This window comes from Giraffa tippelskirchi, chromosome 12 (assembly GCF_054371585.1).
Source record: "Giraffa tippelskirchi isolate mGirTip1 chromosome 12, T2T-mGirTip1v1.2.pri, whole genome shotgun sequence".
Lineage (NCBI taxonomy): Eukaryota > Metazoa > Chordata > Mammalia > Artiodactyla > Giraffidae > Giraffa > Giraffa tippelskirchi.
The window spans coordinates 38264702-38288252 of NC_137286.1; the positions used below are offsets into that span (position 1 = coordinate 38264702).

Genomic DNA, 23551 nt, shown 5'->3' on the forward strand with positions numbered 1-23551 from the left:
CACTTTATTGGTGAATTTAAAATGAAAGAGTGGGAAGAGAAAAAAAGAAGTAGCCCAAGCAGTCAGTTACTGAAATCAAACAACATCTCTAAAATGAGGAGCACCAGTGGGAGAGGCAGCCCGGGTCTTTATCTAGCCCCGTGGGTGGTGGTGTGTTTACCAGGCAGCTGTTTCTGAGGTGGATGTTTAAGCAATCAGAGCATCAGTCAGGCACTTGCATTACAAAACAACAACAACAAAAAGTTGTCTGGGCTTGTACTACATCAATATTTTATTTTATTCATTTAAGCATTTCAAAATGCTTTTCTGAATATGCGCAGAAGAGGGCATGTAATGAAAAGCAAAGACCGCCCTCTCCTCTCCTTTCCCAACCCAGAGGCCCACACGCCGTCATCTTTAACCATTTCTGCATTTGGCTCTTCTGGTGCTTAGCATCCTAATTCTAGCATACTCTGGCTCTATCTTGATACTCAACTTGACCCCTTACTATGAAACACAGGCTTTAGCTAACTTAAACTACATCGTCTCCTAAATTTTGACAGTTACTATTTAAATTTTTCTGTTGGCTACCTTTGAAACATTCAGTCTCACACCTAAATCTTACTTTTTGTTCTATTGTTTTCAATCTATTAATTTCTCTCCATGATACTTTGACAGGGGCTTCCCTGATGGCTCAGCAGGAAAGTATCCACCTGCCAAGCAGGAGATGTGAGTTCGATCCCTGGGTCAGGAAGACCCCTGGAGAAGGAAATGGCAACCCACCCCAGTATTCTTGCCTGGAGAATCCCATGAACAGAAGAGCCTGGAGGGCCACAGTCCATGGGATCACAAAGAGTCAGACACAACTTAGCGACTAAACAACAACAACGACAAATGATACCCTTACAATTTTTACATTGCCAGAGGTGATAATTTTATATTACTGTTTTATGAACATAATTCTTTCATGTTCTGTCCATAGGCTGATTCTTAAAAAAAACAATAAATACTGTTTTTATGCTATTATGGCTTTGAAAATATTATTCAAGTCAATCAGGTGGGATTTTTTTCCCTCTCTGTGGGTTCAGTGTCATTAACTTCAAGAATCACAAATGGTCAATCGTTACATTCATGTTCCTTTGTTTCCTTCACATTTAGGCGTAGATATGAGCTTCTTACATAGCTTTTCGTTCTTCTTGGAATTTTTATTGGCCTTATTTTTCCTTTGCTAGATCCTTGTGATTACCAAGCCTCTTAATCATGCTATTTCTTGAAGCTTTTTGCTGGAATACATCCTGCAGTAACAGAAAGAGTACTCTGGAGATCAATTTTCTGAGTACTTACAAGTCTGAAGCTCTATATTTTCTCACATGCGTAACAATTTTCTATGTATAGAATATTGTGTTTTAAATTATATTTTCTAGAATTTTTTCTTCTAATATCTAGTGTTCCTGGTAAGACATTTGAGGACAGAATATTTTTGCTCTCTCAAGGATGACTTCTCTTCTCCTCAAAGCTTTAGGAATTTCTCTTTATATTTGGTGTCCTGAAATATCTTGAGTCTGTATCAAGGCATGAATCTTTTATTCTCTGTCCTACTTGGAACCTGGAGGCTTTTTTAGTCTGGCGATAAATATCTTCCTTCACTTTCGAGAAATTTTCTTCTATTGTGTCTTTATTCTTTTAATTTTAATAGAAGTTGTATATTTACATGGTTCAAAAATAGTTTTACGAGTCTCACATAAGGTTAGCTGTTTCCTTCCCATTCCCCAAAGCTACTATTTTTAATAATTTTAGCCCTTGGTATTTGCCTCTGTATTTCTAAATTGAATGCTTAAGTTCCAATGTCTCTTTTTGTATATTTTAAATATAATGTATTTATTTCAGACAATGTACAATAAGGGTTCAGCTCTCTCACTCTACTTCCGTACCCTAAAATACATTTCTTCTCCTTCCCATTCTGCTAATAGAATATCATAATTTTTGACAAATCAATATTTAGCATTTATAACATTATGACTATGTATACATTATTTAGAGGCTGTAGCAGGTACTACATTAAATTTTTCTTTCCTTTCTTATACAATCTTGTGTTTTCACTGAAAGCCAATGTTTTTTTCCATTTGTTTAGTTTTTAATGTACCTATCCCAAACCCATCCCCAAACTCTTCAACAGAAGAGATAATCTTCCCTTTCCTGGGAAAGAAAACATGAGCAATTTTTTAAAAGTTCCCAAGACAGTGCATGTCTGAAAGTGCCCAACAGTAACAACAGCACAGTGAGGGTTTGAAGACACAAAGTTCTAAGATGTCACTTTCAATATGACATATCTATACCTATGACTGATTCATGTTGATGTTTGACAGAAAACAACAAAATTGTGTAAAGCAATTATACTTCAATTAAAAAATAAATAAATAAATAAAAGAGAATTGTGAAGGTCTTTCTCACCCTTCACCTTCACTTGCAGGACTAACACTGGGTCTTGTGTGGGCCTCTGCTTTCTCTCTAACTGCAGTGCCTTCTTTTTGCCACCAGTGTTTTGAAACTTTTCTCTGATGTGTCCTGTGTGGCTTTGTTTCCACTCAACATGCTGGGTGTGCGGTGAACCCCTCAGTCTTCCATGTGCAGAAAATCTCCTTGAGTTGTTTCTTTGGTAAACTGTCCCCCTCCATTTTCTTTCTTCTCTATTTTTGAAAGTTCTATAATTTAAGCTGTTCTACTTCCTGCAAGGAGATCCAACCAGTCCATCCTAAAGGAGATCAGTCCTGGGAGTTCACTGGAAGGACTGATGTTGAAGCTCAAACTCGGATACTTTGGTCACCTGACGTGAAGAACTGACTCATTTGAAAAGACCCTGATGCTGGGAAAGATTAAGGGCAGGAGGAGAAGGGGAAGACAGAGGATGAGATGGTTGGATGGCATCACTGACTCGATGGACATGGGTTTGGGTAAACTCCGGGAGTTGGTGATGGACAGGGAGGCCTGGCATGCTGCGGTTCATGGGGTCGTAAAGAGTCAGACACAACTGAGTGACTGAACTGAACTGAACTTCCTGCTTAGTCTAATTTTCTCACTTTTTAGCTTCTATTTTCCATTTCTTTGTTGGAGTTCTTCTAATTATTAGATTTCCTCAACTTTCTTTTTAGGCTTCTACTAAACATTTCATTTCTGCTTTTTTATTTTTAAATTCCCAAGTCATTTTTGTGTTCTAAATCTCCCTTTCTACAGCAATATTCCTTGATCAGCTTTATTGAGATATAATTAATATGTAATTGTTCACATCTAAAATATACAATTTGGTAAGTTTTGACGAATGTATATAAAACTGAAACTGTCCACAATCAATGTAATAATTTTTTCTTGCACGGATTATGCTCTTCATGTTGGATCTGAAAAATCTTTACCTGACTCATGCTCACAATGATTTTCCCTACGTTTTCTTCATCTACAAGATTTGTAGTTTTAGGTTTTACATTTTAGTCTATGATCCGATGTGAACCAATAAACAAGGTTCATTTTTTTTGCATATGTATATCTAACTGTTTCAGTGCCAATTATTGAAAAGGCTATCCCTTTCTCCTTGAATCACTTTGGCATCTTTCTCAAAAATCAATTGCCCCAGTTTGTGTAGAACTGATATTTTTTCTTCCTTAAATGTATGGAATACACTTAAGTGAAGCCATATGTGCTTGGACTCATCTTTTTGGAAAGATTTTTACTTACAAACTAAATTTCTTTAATAGATCTATTCATATTCAGATTATGTATTTTTGATCCAGGATATCTATTTCAGATTCAGCTTTTTACAAATTTTTATGTGATAAAATATTCATAACATACAATTTACCATTTTAAGCATTTCAAATGCATAATTCAAGGGCATTAAGTACATTTACAATGTTCTGTAACCATCACCACTATTTCCAGAACATTCTCACCATTCCAAACAGAAACTCTATACCCATTAAATAGCAAACCTTTTCCCCACTCCTTTTGGTCCCTGATTACCTCTATTCCTCTCTTTGAGTTTGCCTATCATAGGTATTTCATATAAGTGGACTCATACAATATTTTTACTTTTGTGTCTGGCTTACTCAACATAAAGTTTTCAAAGTTCATCCATGTTGCAGCAAGTATCAGAATGTTGCTCTTTATTATGGCTATCTATTTCTTTTTGAATGAGCTTTGACAGTTTACATCTTTTCAAAGAATGTCTCTTTCATCTCAATTATTAAACTGATTGATATGAAGTTGTTTATAATACTTCCTAATTTTCTTTTTAATATGTATAAAATCTATAGTGATATTACCTCTCTCATTCCTGATATTGGTTATTCCTATCTTCTTTCTTTTTTTCTAATACTTCTGGCAAGAAGCTTTGAGTTTTATTGATTTTATCAAAGAACAAACTTTTGGTTTCATTGATTTTTTTCTTTTGTTTCCTATTCTCTATTCATTTATACTCTTATCTTCATTCTTTTCTTCTGTTTTGAGTTTAATTTTTCTTCTCTTATTTTTTATAATATAAGCTGAAGTATTTATTTGAGACTTTTCTTTTTTCTAATACATGCTTTTGGCACTATACATTTTCTTCTGCATAGTGCTTTAGCTGTATCCCACAAATTTTGACAGGTTGCATTTTCATTTTGATTCAGTTATCTTTTGATTTCTTGCTTGACTTTTGGGTTTTTTTGTTTTTTTGTTTTTTTTTTATAAATTTATTTATTTTAGTTGGGGGCCAATCACTTCACAACATTGCAATAGTTTTTGCCATACATTGACATGAATCAGCCATGGGTTTACATGTGTTCCCCCTCCTGGACCCCCCACCCACCTCCCTCCCCATCCCATCCTTCTGGATCATCCCATTGCCCCGGCCCTGAGCCCTTGTCTCATGCATCGAACATGGAATGGTGTTCTGTTTCACATATGATAATATACATGTTTCAATGCTATTCTCCCAGAACGTCCCACCCTCACCTTCTCCCTCAGAGTCCATAAAATTGTTCCATGCATCTGTGTCTCTTATTCTGTCTCGCATATAGGGTTATCGTTACCATCTTTCAAATTCCATATATATGCATTAGTATACTGTATTGTTGTTTTTCTTTCTGGCTTACTTCACTCTGTATAATGGGCTCCAGTTTCATCCATCTCAGTAGAACCGATTCAAATGTATTTTTTTTAATGGCTGAGTAATATTCCATTGTGTATATGTACCACAGCTTCCTTATCCATTCGTCTGCTGATGGACATCTAGGTTGCTTCCATGTCCTGGCTATTGTAAACAGTGCTGCGATGAACATTGGGGTACACGCGTCTCTTTCAATTCTGGTTTCCTCGGTGTATATGCCCAGCAGTGGGATTGCTGGGTCATATGGCAGTTCTATTCCCAGTTTTTTAAGGAATCTCCACACTGTTCTCCATAGTGGCTGTACTAGTTTGCATTCCCACCAACAGTGTAAGAGGGTTCCCTTTTCTCCACACCCTCTCCAGCATTTATTGCTTGTAGACTTTTGGATAGCAGCCATTCTGACTGGTGTGAAATGATACCTCATTGTGGTTTTGATTTGCATTTCTCTAATAATGAGTGATGTTGAGCATCTTTTCATGTGTTTGTTAGCCATCTGTATGTCTTCTTTGGAGAAATGTCTGTTTAGTTCTTTGGCCCATTTTTTGATTGGGTCGTTTATTTTTCGGGAATTCAGCTGCAGAAGTTGCTTGTATATTTTTGAGATTAATTGTTTGTCTGTTGCTTCATTTGCTATTATTTTCTCCCATTCTGAAGGCTGTCTTTTCACCTTGTTTATAGTTTCCTTTGTTGTGCAAAAGCTTTTAATTTTAATTAGGTCCCATTTGTTTATTTTTGCTTTTATTTCCAATATTCTAGGAGGTGGGTCATGGAGGATCCTGCTGTGATTTATGTCGGAGAGTGTTTTGCCTATGTTTTCCTCTAGGAGTTTTATTGTTTCTGGTCTTACATTTAGATCTTTAATCCATTTTGAGTTTATTTTTGTGTACGGTGTTAGGAAATGTTCTAGTTTCATTCTTTTACAAGTGGTTGACCAGTTTTCCCAGCACCACTTGTTAAAGAGATTGTCTTTTCTCCATTGAATATTCTTGCCTCCTTTGTGGAAGATAAGGTGTCCATAGGTGCGTGGGTTTATCTCTGGGCTTTCTATTTTGTTCCATTGATCTATATTTCTATCTTTGTGCCAGTACCATACTGTCTTGATGACTGTGGCTTTGTAGTAGAGCCTGAAGTCAGGCAGGTTGATTCCTCCAGTTCCATTCTTCTTCCTCAAGATTGCTTTGGCTATTCGAGGTTTCTTACATTTCCATACAAATTGTGAGATGATTTGTTCTAGTTCTGTGAAAAATACCATTGGTAGCTTGATAGGGATTGCATTGAATCTATAGATTGCTTTGGGTAGTATACTCATTTTCACTATATTAATTCTTCCAATCCATGAACACGGTATATTTCTCCATCTGTTTGTGTCCTCTTTGATTTCTTTCATCAGTGTTTTATAGTTTTCTATATATAAGTCTTTTGTTTCTTTAGGTAGATATATTCCTAAGTATTTTATTCTTTTTGATGCAATGGTGAATGGTATTGTTTCCTTAATTTCTCTTTCTGTTTTCTCATTATTGGAGTATAGGAATGCAAGGGATTTCTGTGTGTTAATTTTATATCCTGCAACTTTACTATATTCATTGATCAACTCTAGTAATTTTCTAGTAGAGTCTTTAGGGTTTTCTATGTAGAGAATCATGTCGTCTGCAAACAGTGAGAGTTTTACTTCTTCTTTTCCTATCTGTATTCCTTTTATTTCTTTTTCAGCTCTGATTGCTGTGGCCAAAACTTCCAAAACTATGTTGAATAGTAGTGGTGAAAGTGGGCATCCTTGCCTTGTTCCTGACTTTAGGGGAAATGCTTTCAATTTTTCACCATTGAGGATAATGTTTGCTGTGGGTTTGTCATATATAGCTTTTATTATGTTGAGATATGTTCTTTCTATTCCTGCTTTCTGGAGGGTTTTAATCATAAATGGATGCTGAATTTTGTCAAAGGCTTTTTCTGCATCTATTGAGATAACCATATGGTTTTTTTCTTTCAATTTGTTAATGTGGTGTATTACATTGATTGATTTGCGGATGTTAAAAAAACCTTGCATTCCTGGGATAAAGCCCACTTGGTCATGATGTATGATCTTTTTAATATGATGTTGGATTTTGTTTGCTAGAATTTTATTAAGGATTTTTGCATCTATGTTCATCAGTGATATTGGCCTGTAGTTTTCCTTTTTTGTGACATCTTTGTCTGGTTTTGGAATTAGGGTGATGGTGGCCTCATAGAATGAGTTTGGAAGTTTACCATCTTCTGCAATTTTCTGGAAGAGTTTGAGTAGGATAGGTGTTAGCTCTTCTCTAAATTTTTGGTAGAATTCCGCTGTGAAGCCGTCTGGTCCTGGGCTTTTGTTTGCTGGAAGATTTCTGATTACAGTTTCGATTTCCGTGCTTGTGATGGGTCTGTTAAGATCTTCTATTTCTTCATGGTTCAGTTTTGGAAAGTTATACTTTTCTAAGAATTTGTCCATTTCTTCCAAGTTGTCCATTTTATTGGCATATAGCTGTTGGTAGTAGTCTCTTATGATCCTTTGTATTTCTGTGGAGTCTGTTGTGATCTCTCCATTTTCATTTCTAATTTTGTTGATCTGATTCTTCTCCCTTTGTTTCTTGATGAGTCTGGCTAATGGCTTATCAATTTTGTTTATCTTCTCGAAAAACCAGCTTTTAGTTTTGTTGATTTTTGCTATGGTCTCTTTTGTTTCTTTTGCATTTATTTCTGCCCTAATTTTTAAGATTTCTTTCCTTCTACTGACCCTGGGGTTTTTCATTTCTTCCTTCTCTAGTTGCTTTAGGTGTAGAGTTAGTTGATTTATTTGATTTTTTTCTTGTTTCTTGAGGTACGCCTGTATTGCTATGAACCTTCCCCTTAGTATTGCTTTTACAGTGTCCCATAGGTTTTGGGTTGTTGTGTTTTCATTTTCATTCGTTTCCATGCATAATTTGATTTCTTTTTTGATTTCTTCTGTGATTTGTTGGTTATTCAGAAGCGTGTTGTTTAGCCTCCATATGTTGGAACTTTTAATAGTTTTTTTCCTGTAATTGAGGTCTAATCTTACTGCATTGTGGTCAGAGAAGATGGCTGGGATGATTTCAATTTTTTTGAATTTACCAAGGCTAGATTTATGGCCCAGGATGTGATCTATCCTGGAGAAAGTTCCATGTGCACTTGAGAAAAAGGTAAAATTGATTGTTTTGGGGTGGAAACTCCTGTAAATATCAATTAAATCTAATTTGTCTATTGTATCATTTAAAGCTTGTGTTTCCTTGTTAATTTTCTGTTTAGTTGATCTATCCATATGCGTGAGTGGAGTATTAAAGTCTCCCACTATTATTGTGTTATTGTTAATTTCCCCTTTCATACTTGTTAGTATTTGCCTTATATATTGTGGTGCTCCTATGTTGGGTGCATATATATTTATGATTGTTACGTCTTCTTCTTGAATTGATCCTTTGATCTTTATGTAGTGTCCTTCTTTGTCCCTTTTCACATCCTTTATTTTAAAGTCTATTTTATCTGAAATGAGTATTGCGACTCCTGCTTTCTTTTGGTCTCCGTTTGCATGGAATATGTTTCTCCATCCTTTCACTTTCAGCCTGTGTGTGTCTCTAGTTTTGAGGTGGGTCTCTTGTAGACAGCATATATAGGGGTCTTGTTTTTGTATCCATTCAGCAACCCTTTGTCTTTTGGTTGGGGCATTCAACCCATTTACATTTAAGGTAATTATGTGTTCATTTCCAAATATTTGAAGATATTCCAGGTATCCATATAATTCCATTGTGGTTAGAGAACAGACTTTGATTTAAATTCTTATAGAGTTATTTAATTTTTTATTGTTTATACCATTTACATTTAGTGTGATTATTAATGTGTTTGGGTTTAAATATGTCATTTTGATATGTTTCCTATTTGTCTCATCTTTTATTTGTTCCTATTTTCCTTTACTGCTGGCTTCTTTTGGTTTATTTTATAATTTAACTATCTCCTTTTTTGGCTTTATTAGCTTTGCTATAACTTTACTTTCTTATCTTGGTGGTTACTTTAGTGTTTATAGTATACATCTTTAACTTATTATAGCCTCACTTAAGTAATATTATACCATTTCATGTGTAGTATAAAAATTTTACAATAGTATATTTCCATTCTCCCTCCCCTGAGTTTTGTGCTATGTTTCGTCTAGATTTTACATGTTACAAACTTTATCCTCTATGGTTATTATTTTCATAATTAAAAATTATTTTTTTAAAAACTGGAAAAGAAATCTTATATTCATGTACACATCATTTCTGGTGCTCATCATTCCTTTGTGCAAATCTAGTTTTACCTCTAGATCAGTTTCCTTCTGCCTTTATAACTTCTTTTAAAATTTCTTGTAGTTTGTTTCTGCAAGTGATACTTTCTGCTTCAGTATGTTCAAAAATGTATTTAGTATTGCCTTTGTCTTCAAAGTACATTTTCACCATGTATAAAATTCTTATCTGACATTTTTTCCCTTTTAGTACATAAACATGTTGCTCCACTGTCTTCTGGCTTGCTTTGTTTCCAACAAGAAATTGCTATGACTTGTATCTAATAGCACTGTACTTTTTTTCTTGGTGCTCTTAAGATTTTCTCTTTATCTCTGATTTTAAGCAATTTTATTATGAAGTGCCTTTGTGTAGTTTTCTTTAGATTTCTTGTGCTGGGGGTTACTGAGTTCCTTAGACCTGTGGGTTTATAATTTTCATCAAAATTGGGGAAATTATGGCATTATTTCTTCAAATGTTTTTTCTGCTTCCTTCTCCTACCTCAGGCACTTATCTTCTCCTTCTAGGGTCTCAGTTACATGTAACAGGTCATTTCAAGTAGCCCTCCAGTTCGGTTTCATTCATTTTTCCATATTTTTAGTTGTTTTAGGAGAGAGGATAAATCTGACCCCTGTTACACTATCATCAGCTAAAACAGAAGTCCAATCATCTTGTTTGATGGATATATTTGTTTCTAAGATTTCAATCAGATTTTTAAGTTTTCTTCTGCTCATCCCAAGAGAGTGATGGTCACCTGAATGAACAGGATGAGGATGGGACTCTCAGGAGGTCTACCTACTTTTTATAAAGATCTTCAACCAGTTCTCCTCATTTGAGCCTCACCCAGTCCCTTCATTTAGAGTTAACTGATGCTTTCAACCCCAGAGTCTTTTGGTGGCTCTTCAGCTTCTAGAGTTTACCCTAGCGTAGGCTTCAGCTTTCGTGGGTCTGTTAACAGTTATTGCTCATCTATCTGCCTCTCAGCTTCCAAATGGATTGCTTCAGTCTCTCCTCCCATTCTCTTTGCCCTTACATATTCATCCCCCCATTTTCATTTTACTGAAATTCTGAGAGGGAGCAGCCATAAATTCAGGTGTTTATTCTGCCACATTAAACCAGAAGATAGATCTATTTTAAAATATTTCTAAAATATCTCTAGGTGGAGTGCAGCCGGGGTTGCACCACGCACAGCTGCACCCTGGGGCTCTGGCCCCAGATGACTGGCTACCCCACCGGTTTCCCTACCATCTGTGGACCTGGTCATCCTGTTGCCACTTCTCTCAGGTCTGCTCTATCACGTGGCTCCCTCAGTCAGATCGCCCACCACTGACGGCAGAGGCATGTGTGTGTCTTATAAGCAGGATATGGCAGAATTTTGAGCCAACCTGACAGCTTTTGTTTTTCAGTAGAGGGACTGCCCACTCACAGCATGGATTTCTTTAATATTTTATTTTTGTTTATTTATTTATTTGGCTGCAGTGGGTGTTAGCTGATCTTTTTGCAGGGACCTTTTAGTTGGTGCATGTGGTATCTTTAGTAGCAGTATGTGAACTCAGTTGCAGCATGCAAGCTCTTAGTTGCAGCATGTGAGACCTAGTACCCTCACCAGGAATGAAAACCAGGCCCCCTGCATTGGGAACATGGAGTCTTAGCCACTGAACCACCAGGGAAGTCCCACATAGAGTGCATTTTAACCAAGGCCCCAACAATATCACTATGTGGCAGAGGAACAGAGGCATCCTCAATAAGGATAAATACTCTTGAAATTGAAGACAACACCATGGAATAGAAGCTCTTAAGCTCACATCCTCCCATGAGAACACTCAAATCACAACTAACTAGTGAACAACTATCAATAAAAAAAAGTGGAACCTACCAAACAAAGATATACTAGAACCAAAAACAAAGAAGGAATCACAACAAGATGGTAGGAGGGGTGAACATGTGATATAAAAAAACAACCCCATACCCTCCTGGGTAGGTGATCCACAAACTACAGAATAATTACATGGCACAAGTTCTCCCACGGGAGTGAGAGAACCCCATGTCAGGCTTACCAGTCTGGGAGTCTGGTATCGGGAGGAAGAGCCCCCTAGGGCATTTGGCTTTGAAGGCCAGTGGGTCTTGATCACAGGGCTGGGAGAAACAGAGACTGCAGTCTCAGAGGGCACACAAAAGGTATCGTGTGTGCCAGGACCCAGGGCAAAGCAGCGACTCCTCAGGAGCCTGGGCCTCTCCTACCTGCTGCTTGGAGGGTCTCCTGCGGAGGCAGGGGATGGCTGTGGCTCTCTCCTGGGATATAAAAGTGGGTGGCAAACACACAGAGTACTCAGCTGAAGGCTGACATCTTGCTTGGCGCATAAGCACCAAGACCTGGACCACTCAATAGCCTGCAGGCTCCAGTGTTGGGATTCCTAAGGCCAAACAATCAGCAGGTTGGAACATAGCCCCACCATCAACAGACAAGCTGCTGAAAGACTTTTTGAGCCCTCAGCCTCCTCTAGACATGCCCCTTGACGTGGTCCTGCCCAATCCTGTCCTCCCCCAGAGGGCCAAGACCCAATTCTACCCACCAGTGGGCAGGCACCAGTCCCTCCCACCAGGAAGCCTGCCCACGCCTCTAGGTCAGCCTCACCCACCAGGGGGGCAGACACCAGAAGGAAGGAAACTACTATCCTGCAGCCTGCAGAACTGACTCTGTAAGTACAGGTGAGAACCGATCTGGATCGGCTGGTCCCTGGCCCCTGGGTGGTGAGAGGGGAGAGTACTGCTGGGACACATAGGACATGCCCTACAGAAAGCTACTTCTCCAAGATCTAAAAACACAGCTAAGCTAGTACATACATAAAAACACAAATAGAATTTAAACAAAGTGAGACAGAAAAGAAATATGTTTCAAACAAAGGAACAAGATAAAACCCCAGAAAAACAACTGAGTGAAGTGGATATAGGCAATCTACCTGAGAAAGAGTTCCAAGTAAAGGAAAGTAAAGACGATCCAAGAACTTGAGAGAGAATGCAGTGCAAAGTGAGAAGTTACAAAAAGTTTTTAATGAAGAAAATAAAGAACAACCAAACAGAGTTGAAGAATAAAGTGAAATGAAAAATGCACTAAAAGGAATCAATAGCAAAATAAATGAGTCAGAAGAATACATAAATGACCAGACAGAGCTCTGGAAATTACTGCTGTGGAATAGAATAAAGAAAAAGAATGACAAGAAACGAGGACAGTTTAAAACACCTCTGAGACAATGTCAAACACACTAACATTCACGTGACAGGGGTCCCAGAAGGCGAAGAGAGAGAGAAGAGGCCTGAGAAGATATCTGAAGAGGTAACAGCTGAAAATTTCCCTAACATGGAAAAGGAAGCAGTCACCCAATCCAGCAAGCACAAAGACCACACTGAGAAACGTAATAGTCAAACTGACAAAAATTAAAGATAAATACAAAATATTAAAAGCAACAAGGAAAAAGGAACACTTATGAATAGATCTATTCATATTCAGATTATGTATTTTTGATCCAGGATATCTATTTCAGATTCAGCTTTTTACAAATTTTTTTTTTTTTTATAAATTTATTTAGTTTAGTTGGGGGCTAATTACTTTACAATATTGTAATAGTTTTTGCCATACATTGACATGTATGGCTTCACAGAAAAGCAAAAGCTAAAAGAATTCAGTATCACCAAACCAGCTTTACAACAAGTGCTAAATGAACTTCTTTAGGTGGAAAAGAAAAAGCCACAACTAGAAACAAGAAAACTACTAAATGGAAAAGCTCACTGGTAAAGACAAACATGTTGTAAACATAGGAAAGGTTGGATACACACAAATATAGATATCAAAGCCAGCAAACATAAGAGAAAGAGGGTATAAATCCAAGATATTTGAAATGCATTTGAAATTAAGAGATCAGCAACTTAAAAAAAATCATGTATTTACATAGATTGCTATATCAAAACCTCATGGTAACCACAAACCAAAAATCCATAATAGATATATATACACAGAAAAATGAAAATGGAATCCAAACTGAAAATAGCTATCAAACCACAAGAGAACAGAGGAGGAAAGGAGGAAAAAGACCTACTGATACAAATCCAAAACTCTTAACAAAATGGAAATAAGAACATATATATCAATAATTACCTTAAATAGATTAAATGCTCCAACCAAAAAACATAGACTGGCTGAATGGATACAAAACCAAGACTCATATATACACTGTCTACAAAAGATCCACTTCAGATCCTGAGACACATACACTGAAAGTAAGGGAATGAAAAAAGGTACTCTATGAAAATGGAAGTCAAAAGAAAGCTGGGGTAGCAACAGTCATATCAGAAATAAAAGACGTTAAAATGGAAGTTGTCACAACAAAGAAGGACACTACATGGTAATCAATCCAAAAAGAAGGTATGATGATTGTAAATAAGCATGTACCCAACATAGGGGCATATCAATATCTAAGGCAAATGTCAACAGACATGAAAGGAGAAATTGACAGTAACACAGTAATAGTGAGGGACCTTAACATGCCACTTACATCAATGGACAGATCATCCAGACAGAAAACCAATAAGGAAACTGAGAATTTAAATGAAGTACCAGGAGAAAGCCAGAGTCATCACAGAGGAGGAGAAGAACTTTAAAGCATTTGCCAGTCTCCGCATGGCCCGTGCCAACGCCCGGCTCTTTGGCATCCGGGCAAAAAGGGCCAAGGAAGCCGCAGAACAAGATGTTGAAAAGAAAAAATAAAGTGCTGTTGGCAACTTATTATAAAAATAAAATAAAATAAAATAAAATAAATGAAGTACCAGATCAGATGGACTCTGTTAATACTTACAGAGCATTCCATCCAAAAGCAGCAGAATACACATCCTTTTCAAGTGCACACAGAACATTCTCCAGGATAGATGACATGCTGGACCATAAAGCAAGCCATGGCAAATTTAAGAAAATTGAAATTGTATCAAGCAACTTTTCCAACCACAATGCCAGGAGATTAGAAATCAACTACAAGAAAAAAATACTGCAAACCGCCCCCCCCCAACAAAAATGTGAAGCCAAATATGCTACTTAACAACTAATGGGTCACTGAAGAAGTCAAAGAGGAAATCAAATAATTCCTAATGAAAATGAAAACACAACAATCCAAAACCCATAATCCAAACCCTAAGAGATGCAGCAAAGGCATGAAGGAAGTTTACAGCAATACAAGCTTACCTCAGAAGTAAGAAAATCTCAAATAAACAACCTAACCTTACAACTAAAACAAGAAGAGAAAGATGAATGGGGGAAAAAAATTAGTAGAAGGAAGGAAATCATAAAGATCAGAGAAGAAATAAATGAACTGGAAACTAAAAAACACTAGAAAACATCTAGGAAACTAAAAGCTGGTTCTTTGAAAAGATAAAACAAAATTGATAAATCTTTAACCAGACTCATGAAGAAAAAAAAGGAGAGGATTCAAATCAATAAAATCAGAAATTAAGAAGTCACAATAGACCCCACAGAAATACAAAGGACCATAAGAGACTACCTACCATGTGTTACTACAAGCAACTATGTGTTAATAAAATGAATAACCTAGAAGAAATAGACAAATTGTTAAAAAGGTATGATCTCCCAAGAAGTACCAAGAAGAAACCAAAATACAAGCAGACCAATTACAAGTACTGAAACTGAATCTGTGATTTACAAACTACCAACAAACAAAAGTCTAGGACCAGATGGCATCACAGGTGAATTCTATCAAACAATTAGAGAAGAGTTTATCCTTCTGAAACTACTCCAAAAAATTGCAGAGAGAGGAACACTTCCAAACTCCCTCTATGAGGAGAGTATCACCCTGATACCAAAATCAGACAAAGATAGCACAGAAAAAAAATTTACAGGCCAATATTATCAATGAACATAGATGCAAAAATCATCAACAAAATTCTAGCAAACCAAATCCAACAACACATGCAAAGGTTCATACACCATGATCAATTGGATATATCCCAGGATTGCAAGGATTTTCAATATTTAGCAATATTTAGAAATATTCAAATATTTCAATTTTCAATATTTGCAAATCAATCAGTGCTATAAACCACATTAACAAATTGAAGAATTAAAAACCATATGATCATCTCAATAGATACATTAAAAACCTATTGATAAAATTCAACATCCATTTATGATAAAAAAAAAACTATCCAGAAAGTAAGCATAGAGGGAACTTATCACAATATAATAAAGGTTACATATGCAAACCCACAGCTAACATCATACTTTAAGATGAAAAGCTGAAAGCATTTCTTCTAAGATCAGGAACAAGACAAGGATGTCCACTCTTACCACTTTTCTTCAACATACTTTTGGAAGTTGAAGCTGCAGCAATCAAAGAAGAAAAAAATAAAAGGAATCCAAGTTTAAAAAGAATAAATAAAATTGTCACTGTCTGCAGATGACATGATACTATGCATAGAAAATACTAAAGACACTACCAGAGAACTACTAGAGCTCATCAATGAATTTGGTAAATTTGCAGGATATACATAAAAAAAAAAATAAACCCAATAAAAAAGAAATAGGCAGAGGGTCTAAAAAGACATTTTTCCACAGAAGACATACAGATGGCTAAAAGGCACATGAAAAGATGTTCAATTTTTTATTAGAAAATGGAAACCAAAACTACAATAAGGTATTATCTCACACACACTGATCAGAATGGCCATCATAAAAAAGTCTACAAATAATAAATGCTAGATACAGTGTGGAGAAAAGAGCACCCTCCTAGACTGTCAGTGGGAATATAAATTGGATAAGTTAGTATGGAGAACAGTATGGAGGTTCCTCACAAAACTAAAAATAGAGCTACTATATGATCTTTCAATCCCCCTCCTGGGCATATATATCTGGAGAAAACCATAATTTGAAAAGGTACATACACCCCAAAGTTCACTGCAGCTCTATTTACAATACCCAAAACATGGAAACCATTTTAATGTCCATCAACAGATAAGTGGATAAAGAAGATGTGTTACATAGATACAACAGAATATTACTCAGCCATAAAAAAGAACGAACCTATGCCACTTGCAGCAACATGCATAGACCCAGAGATTATCACACCAAGTGAAGCAAGTCTAACAAAGAAAGACAAATTAACATATGATATAAGTTGTAGGTGCAATTTAAAAAAGGATGCAAATGAACTTATTTACAAAACAGAAACAGAGTCACAGATATAGAAAACAAAGGAGACGGGGGAGAGGGATAAATTAGGAGCTGGGGATTAAAACATACACACTACTATATATAAAATGCGGGCTTCCCAGGTGGCTTAGTCGTAAAGAATTCACCTGCCAATGCAGATGCAGAACATGTGAGTTCAACCCCTGGGTTAGGACCATCCCCTGGAGAAGGAAATGGCCACCCACTCCGGTATTCTTGCCTGGGAAATCCCACGGACAAAGGAGCCTGGCAGGCTACAGTCCATGGGGTCGCAAAAGAGTCGGACATGAATTACCAATTCATAAACAACAACGACAAATATATGAAATACATAACAAGGACTGACTGTATAGCACAGAGAACTATACTCACTCAATATCTTGTAATAACCTACAATGGAAGAGAATGTAGAAAAAGGAATATATATCTATATATTTTATACGTATAACTAAATTACTATATACTTGAGCCTAACACAACATTATAAATCTACTATATTTTAAAAGAAAGAACAAAAAGTTTGCTTTTTTTTTTTGGTAATATTCTTCTCTCCATCTTCTGTATAAAAATGGATAGGCTGGGTGGGGCTCTCTTGGAGTAATGCTGTAGGTCCCTTATATTTTCTCTTATATTTTTAATCTCTTCGTCCCTGTGTTTCACATCCAAATGGTCTCCTCAGCTTTGTCTCTCAGACCTCTGTCTGAATGCTTAGCTTCCAAAAGCCTCGTGATTCTCCCCTAGAGACCTCAGAAGGAACACAGCCCTGCCAACACCTGATTTCCAGCCTCTAGGACTGGGAGAGAAACAATTCTCCTGCTCTAAGCCAGAAACCAAACAAACAAAAACAACTGCTTCTGATTCTCTTTTCATAGCAACCAATTCTGATTTTATAGATGTAAAATCTTCCCCAAATTTCTCTGAAGATACTATTAGATTGGTGCAAATGTAATTTTGGTTTTGGACTGTGAATTTTAAATAATTGTATCTATACTCAAATACATCTTTATTAATCAAAATAGGAACCACTACAATCAACACATTTTTGCCAAGAGAAATAAGTTCGTTTATCCCTGAAGGTTAAAAATCTGTGCTTCAGGATTCAACAAACTCTTGGAAACCATTTTCTGCATCCTGCTGGTTGTGGAAGCATTTTCCCAGCAAAAAGTTGACAAGATGCTTGAAGAAGTGGTAGTCCACTGGTGAGAAGTCAGGTGAGAATGGCAGATGAGGCAAAGCTTTGTAGCCCAGTTCGTTCAACTTTTGAAGTGTTGGTTGTGCAATGTGTGGTCAGACATTGTCATGGTGAAGCACTGGGCCTATTCTGTTGACTAATGCGGCTGCAGGTATTGCAGTTTTTGGTGCATCTGGTTGATTCGCTGAGCATACTTCTTGGATGTAATGGTTTCACCTGGATTCAGAAAGTTGCAGTAGATCAGATGGGCAGCAGACCAACAGTGACCATGACCTTTTTTGGTGCAAGTTTAGCTTTGGGAAGTGTTTTTCTAGGTTCAATCACTGAAGGGTCATCACTGGTTGTCGTATAAAATCCACGTTTTGTTGCACATCACAATCCAATAGAGAAATTGTTTGTTTGTTGTTGAATAGAATGAGAGAAGACCACACTTCAAAAAAATTTTTCTGATTTGCAGTCAGCTCACGAGGCACCCACTTTGCTTCAAATGCCAAATGACTGTAGAATGGTCAATGTTGAGTTCTTTGGCAACTTCTCATGTAGTTGTAAGAGGATTAGCTTTGGTGATAACTCTCAACTGGTCGTTGTCAATTTTCGATGGCCACCCACTGTGCTCCTTATCTTCAAGGCTCTCATCTCCTCTGCAAAACTTCTTGAACCACCACTGCACTGTCCGTTCATTAGCAGTTCCTGGACCAAATGTGCTGTTGATCCTGCAAGTTACTCTACTGCTTTATGACCCATTCTGAACTCGAATAGGAAAATCACTCAAATTTGCTTTTCCTTTAACATCATTTCCCTAGTCTAAAATATATGTAAAATAAACAAATGGTAAGTCATTAGTAAAAAAAAGAATAGAGCTAGAAATGCACATTAAAATGATGTATAACATAACCACATTTACTTAAGAATGTATTCCAATATCAAACAGCAAAGTTCAACAATGCAAAACCGCAGTTACCTTTGCACCAACCTAATCACTAGATTTGTCAGGTTCTCTATCATCCCTGGGTTGTGATTTTAATCTTATGGGGTTAGCTATTCTGTTTAGTTTTCTTGGTCTTTTTCTTTCAGATGGCCAGCTTTCCCCATGTGTCTGGTTATCTTTAGTCCTCTGTTCATATCTGAGATTGAAGGAACATATTTACTGTAGCTGGCATGTTGTGTCTCATCAACAAGCCATACCCTAAGCTAATAAAGGCTTGAAGGCAAGAATCACGTGTGGGCTTGGCCATGTGCACCAGCAGACTTTGCTTTAGGGTTCACTGGTAAGATGCTGGTGCTCTTGGGAACATTCTTTGATATCTGAACAGGAAGTCCCCAAAACCCACACTGAGACTGTTGGATCTCCTTGGTCAAGTGCCTTTAGGAGGAGTCTTCTGGTTTTTCAGTTCACTCAGGGGTAAATACCTGATTGTTGGTCTCTCCTGGTGAAGTGGGTAGGGTTTTAGGGTAGAGACTAATTGACACAACTGTTCTCTTGATAAACCTTCAATTAAACATCCTATCTGATGCCCCTGTTCACTTTCCAGTCTCTCTCTGTTCTGCTGGGAGGACTGGCCACTGTGTAAGCCCCACTGCCGTGTTCTTGGAATGGGCGCAGCCATCCTTGGCTTCTTCCCATCTGTCACCTGGCCTTCTCCATCTCTCTGTATCCATTTTAATGTCTTCGTTGCCTACAACCCCTTCTTCTGCTCCCCCTTCCTGTTAAGGAATTTTTTTAGTTTTGTATCTCTTTATTGAGATTTGGAAGGAAAAAGAAAAATCCATGCGAAAAATCCACCATCTTAAAGCAGAAGTCTGTTTTCCCCTAGTTTTATGAGCCCTTAAGCTTCTGCAGAATAAACACATAATTGGTTTTTCCTTAACTTAGAGAAACATCTAAGTAGGAGTCAAAGGACCTTCCAAGTTCTTGAGCCAGCCGGTGCCATGGGTCTATGGTGCCCAGACTTGATGTCTGCTGGTCTGTGGGGGTTACGGTCTCCTGGATCTGAAGCCAGATTTGCTGTAGCGAGATCTGTGACTCCGAAGGATTACAAGATACTGAATCACTGCCGCGGAGACCCAATAAGCAACTGGAAGCTGCATCTTGGGTTCATCTGAGTTGGAGTCAGAGCATACTGGTCCCTGGGGGGGTTCTACCCTGTGAATAACATATCACCCGAGGCTGTGCTGGAAAGATGGAGCGCCCCAACCCCCTCCGAGGGACCTACTGCTGCGACTGCGCAGCCCCCAGCCATCACTAGGTGCTGTCTCACTGACACCAGAGTCTCCCACAGGTGATGTATCACACACCTAGGAGATGGCCCCCGGAGGAACTGAAGGATGTGCAAGAAAACTCTTCATAATTACTGGAGAGAAGACAGCTACCATGCAGCACATAAAGGGTCTTTTTTCTCCCCACTGTCAACTAGGGAAGAAGACTGATGTGCACTTGCTTTTCCCAGGTTAGCTCCTGCTCTCCTGTAATATGTCTGGATACAAGTAAGAATAATTCCTCAGAGTCACCTCCTCCCTTCCGAATCCTTATTCCCTGAGTATCTCAGAACCCCCACAGGTTCAAAGATGAATAAGCATTAAAATGTCCAACTCTGGGACTAGGTGCTTTCAAATTTCCTGTTTCACAAGCACTGAGATGTAATTTCAAGTGCAAAAATATCTGTCAGGGAGAATATTAAACAACTCCACACCTTTCAGCCCTCCTGTCTTCAGCTATTTACACATGTGTTTTAAAAACATATCATTTAAATATGAACGGCAACTTCCTGTTAAACTTTGGATGTAGCAAAAGGCAAGAAATGTGGCCCCGGGTGGTGAGAGAGGAAAAAAATAGTTTTGTATACAAAGCCCTAACATAATAAACAAGCAGAAGCACTTCCTGATAAATAGCGCCAAGCAAATATTCATATCCTTGCCTCCACCGTATTCAAAATATTTTCACTAGACCAAGTGCAAAGTATTATTATCATTAATATTAAGTTTATCCTCCTGGGAACTGACTCAGGCTCCAGTTTGACTAGAAGGTCTGGTGGGAGCCAAGGGTATGGACATTTATCATGGCAGTTACTTTGGCTTTAATTCTCTTCCTATAAATACTGCAGAGCGGTGGATGGAAGCCCACGCCCCACGGCCCCAGGCCCGCAGCAGCCACCCCACCAACCAACCAACCAGCACAACAGAAATGCCAGAGCAGTCAACAGGCAGAACTCAGCTCCAGGGACAGTCCCTGGGGGTAGGGGTGGCGCAGGGAAGAAGGGGTCTGGGTGCCCACTGCTCCCACCAGCCGCCGCGGGAACCTGGCTGGGCGTGGACGGACCCCAAGGAAATCCCGCATCTTTGTGTTCTTTGTTCACCAAAGCCAAATGCTCCAAGGGTTCTACGTTTTTTAAACCGCAAACAAAACCCTGTTTAGCGACGTTTTCCGCGGGTGCAGAAGGGCGCCCTCATCACAGGGCCGCTGGCAGAAGACTTGCCATATCCTGACGGGGACCCAGCAGGCCAGCCGCCTTCTGCGAGGCTTGGCTCTTCCCGTGTTTTCCGCCAGTCCCACGCTCTCCCGGGGGACCGCTCAGCGCCACACCTCCCGAAATTAGATAGATAAAACAAAGGCGACCTTGTGCCAGTGTTTCCAGGTTGAGGACACGAGGCCCGCACGTGACACATCGCCCAGGACAGGGAGTGAGGGGGACACCCCGTGGAGGAGGGGGGGGGTGGGGGAGGCGCCCCGTTGAGGGAAGGGGGTGGAATTAGGCGAGGGCGGAGCCCCGCAGGCCGTCCAGGCCCTGAAAGGAAGGCGACACTGGGGAGGTGCTGGCCGCGAGGCAGACAGGCTCACTGGTCTCCTTCAGCCAGGAGGCCCTGACTGAGGCCAGCCGGCTCCCCACTCCCGCCACCACCCCAAGCCCAGAGCCCAAGGAGCCTCTGTGGGCGAGCCTGGCGGCAGAATCAGCTCACAGGCGCTGGCCACTGCGGCGGGGCGCTGCTGGACCACCAGGGACTGCACTGCCCGACCCCAGTGACCGCCATCCGGCAGCGGGCACGCTTCCTTACCTCACAGGATCGCGGGGGCACCAGAGGCGGGCGGTCCTGGCTCCTCTTCAGCTGGGTCCTGAGGGTGTCTCTGCCAGCCCCACGCCTGGGTGCCATCCGCCTTCACGTGGGCCCCAGGTAGCCGCTGGCTCTGCACAGTGTGTCTCCTAACTGCTCCTCAACTTTCACTGAGACAAGATGGAAGGGGTAGGGTATGGCCACTAAAAGGACAGAGCAGTAGACAGCTTGATCTAAAGCTGGCAGAGCCTGAATAGGCCCAATATGGTGGAAGGTCGGACTTCTGGTGGAAGGTCTGCCTCATTATACGCTTATTGTAATATATTAACATCTAAGCCGTGCCCACAGGCGCCATGACAGTTCCGGGGGACCATAAAAGGCCAAAAGTGGGTGGGGCCCCAAAGCCTGGAAATCCACCCCCTTTTCCCAGTAGTTAGCCTGTGAAATTACCCTGCCGCTAAGAACTCACCACCCCATATTTCTCAGCTGCCTCTGGCCTTCTGAGATGCCCACACTCTGTGGAGTGTGTCTCTCTCAGTAAATCTGCTTTCCCTTTACTGGTCTCACTCTTGAATTCTTTCCCATGCAAAGCTGAAGACCCTCAGTTAGTGGTCCATCCCAGGGACTCCCCAGAGAGCAGTACACAGTCATTCTCTCCTGCCCCATTATTCTTCAACACCATCAGTGAGGGATAAGTAAACCTCCCCTTAGAAAAAAAATCACTGCCCCCCCCCAAAAGAAGGTCATATAATATGTTTGAGTGGGCATTGGCAGACATTTTGAAAATTATGCTCATTATTTATCACACACAAAGAACAACACAGGACAAAGACAATTGTGTCGTGGGCTGAACTGTGTTCCCATAAAGCATGTGTTCAAGTCTAATCCCCAGTACCTGTAAATGTGTCCTTTATTGGGAAACATGGTCTTTGCAGACATGATCAAGTTCAAGTGAGGTCATACTGAATGACAGTGGGTCCTGATCCAATACAACTGTGGTACATATGAGAAGAGGAAACAGTCACTCACACGGAACACCAGGTGGTGATGGAGGCAGAGGCTGAAGGGCTGTAGCTGCCTGGCAGCGCTCACCTGGGATTTCTGGCCTGCAGACCCTGTGAGACAACAGATTTCTGTCATTCTGAGCCACTAGCTCCTGGCAACCTAACAGAGATGTTGTTGTTCATCACTCAGTCATGTCCGCCTCTTTGCCACCCCGTGGACTGAAGCACGCCAGGCTTCCCTGTCTTTCACTGTCTCCTGGAGTTTGGTCACACTCATGTCCACTGAGTCAGTGATGCCATAACATTTCAATATCCAAGCCCTCGTAGGGACACCAGGGGGTTGTCTATACCCTCCCCTTGGTTCCAGGCCTCAGGTAAGAGGGCAATCCGATGGATTCACCCCAGGCCAAGTTCAGCAACAACCCTCGAGGAGGGGTAGTAGAGTGTAAAGATTGAGAGTCTGGACCCTAGAGCCTGAATTCAAACCCCTTCTCTCTTCCTTCCTGGCTGTGTGATATTAGGCAAGTCACTTAACCTCTCTGTGCCTCCAGAGCCTTATCTACAGAAAGGAGATAAAATTGGAGCTCCAAGGAGTAAATGAGTTCAGAGAAGTAAAATGCCTTGAGCAGTGTCAGGCACACAGTAAGTGCTTGCTGAAGAGAGCCGTCCTGTCCTCACATG

General features: G+C 39.6%; 1 protein-coding gene across 2 annotated transcripts in view; it reads right to left on the reverse strand.

Moving 5' to 3' along the window:
• PCSK6 (proprotein convertase subtilisin/kexin type 6) overlaps positions 1-22248 on the reverse strand; it is a 208113-nt gene extending 185865 nt beyond the window's left edge. The window contains exon 1 of one of the 2 annotated variants that reach the window (XM_081546615.1): positions 21870-22248. In XM_081546615.1, the coding sequence (XP_081402741.1) occupies positions 21870-21965 (96 nt within the window). In that variant the 5' untranslated portion in view covers positions 21966-22248. The remainder of the gene's footprint in view (positions 1-21869) is intronic. The other variant, XM_081546616.1, reaches the window with a different exon arrangement.
• Positions 22249-23551: the final 1303 nt, after the last annotated feature.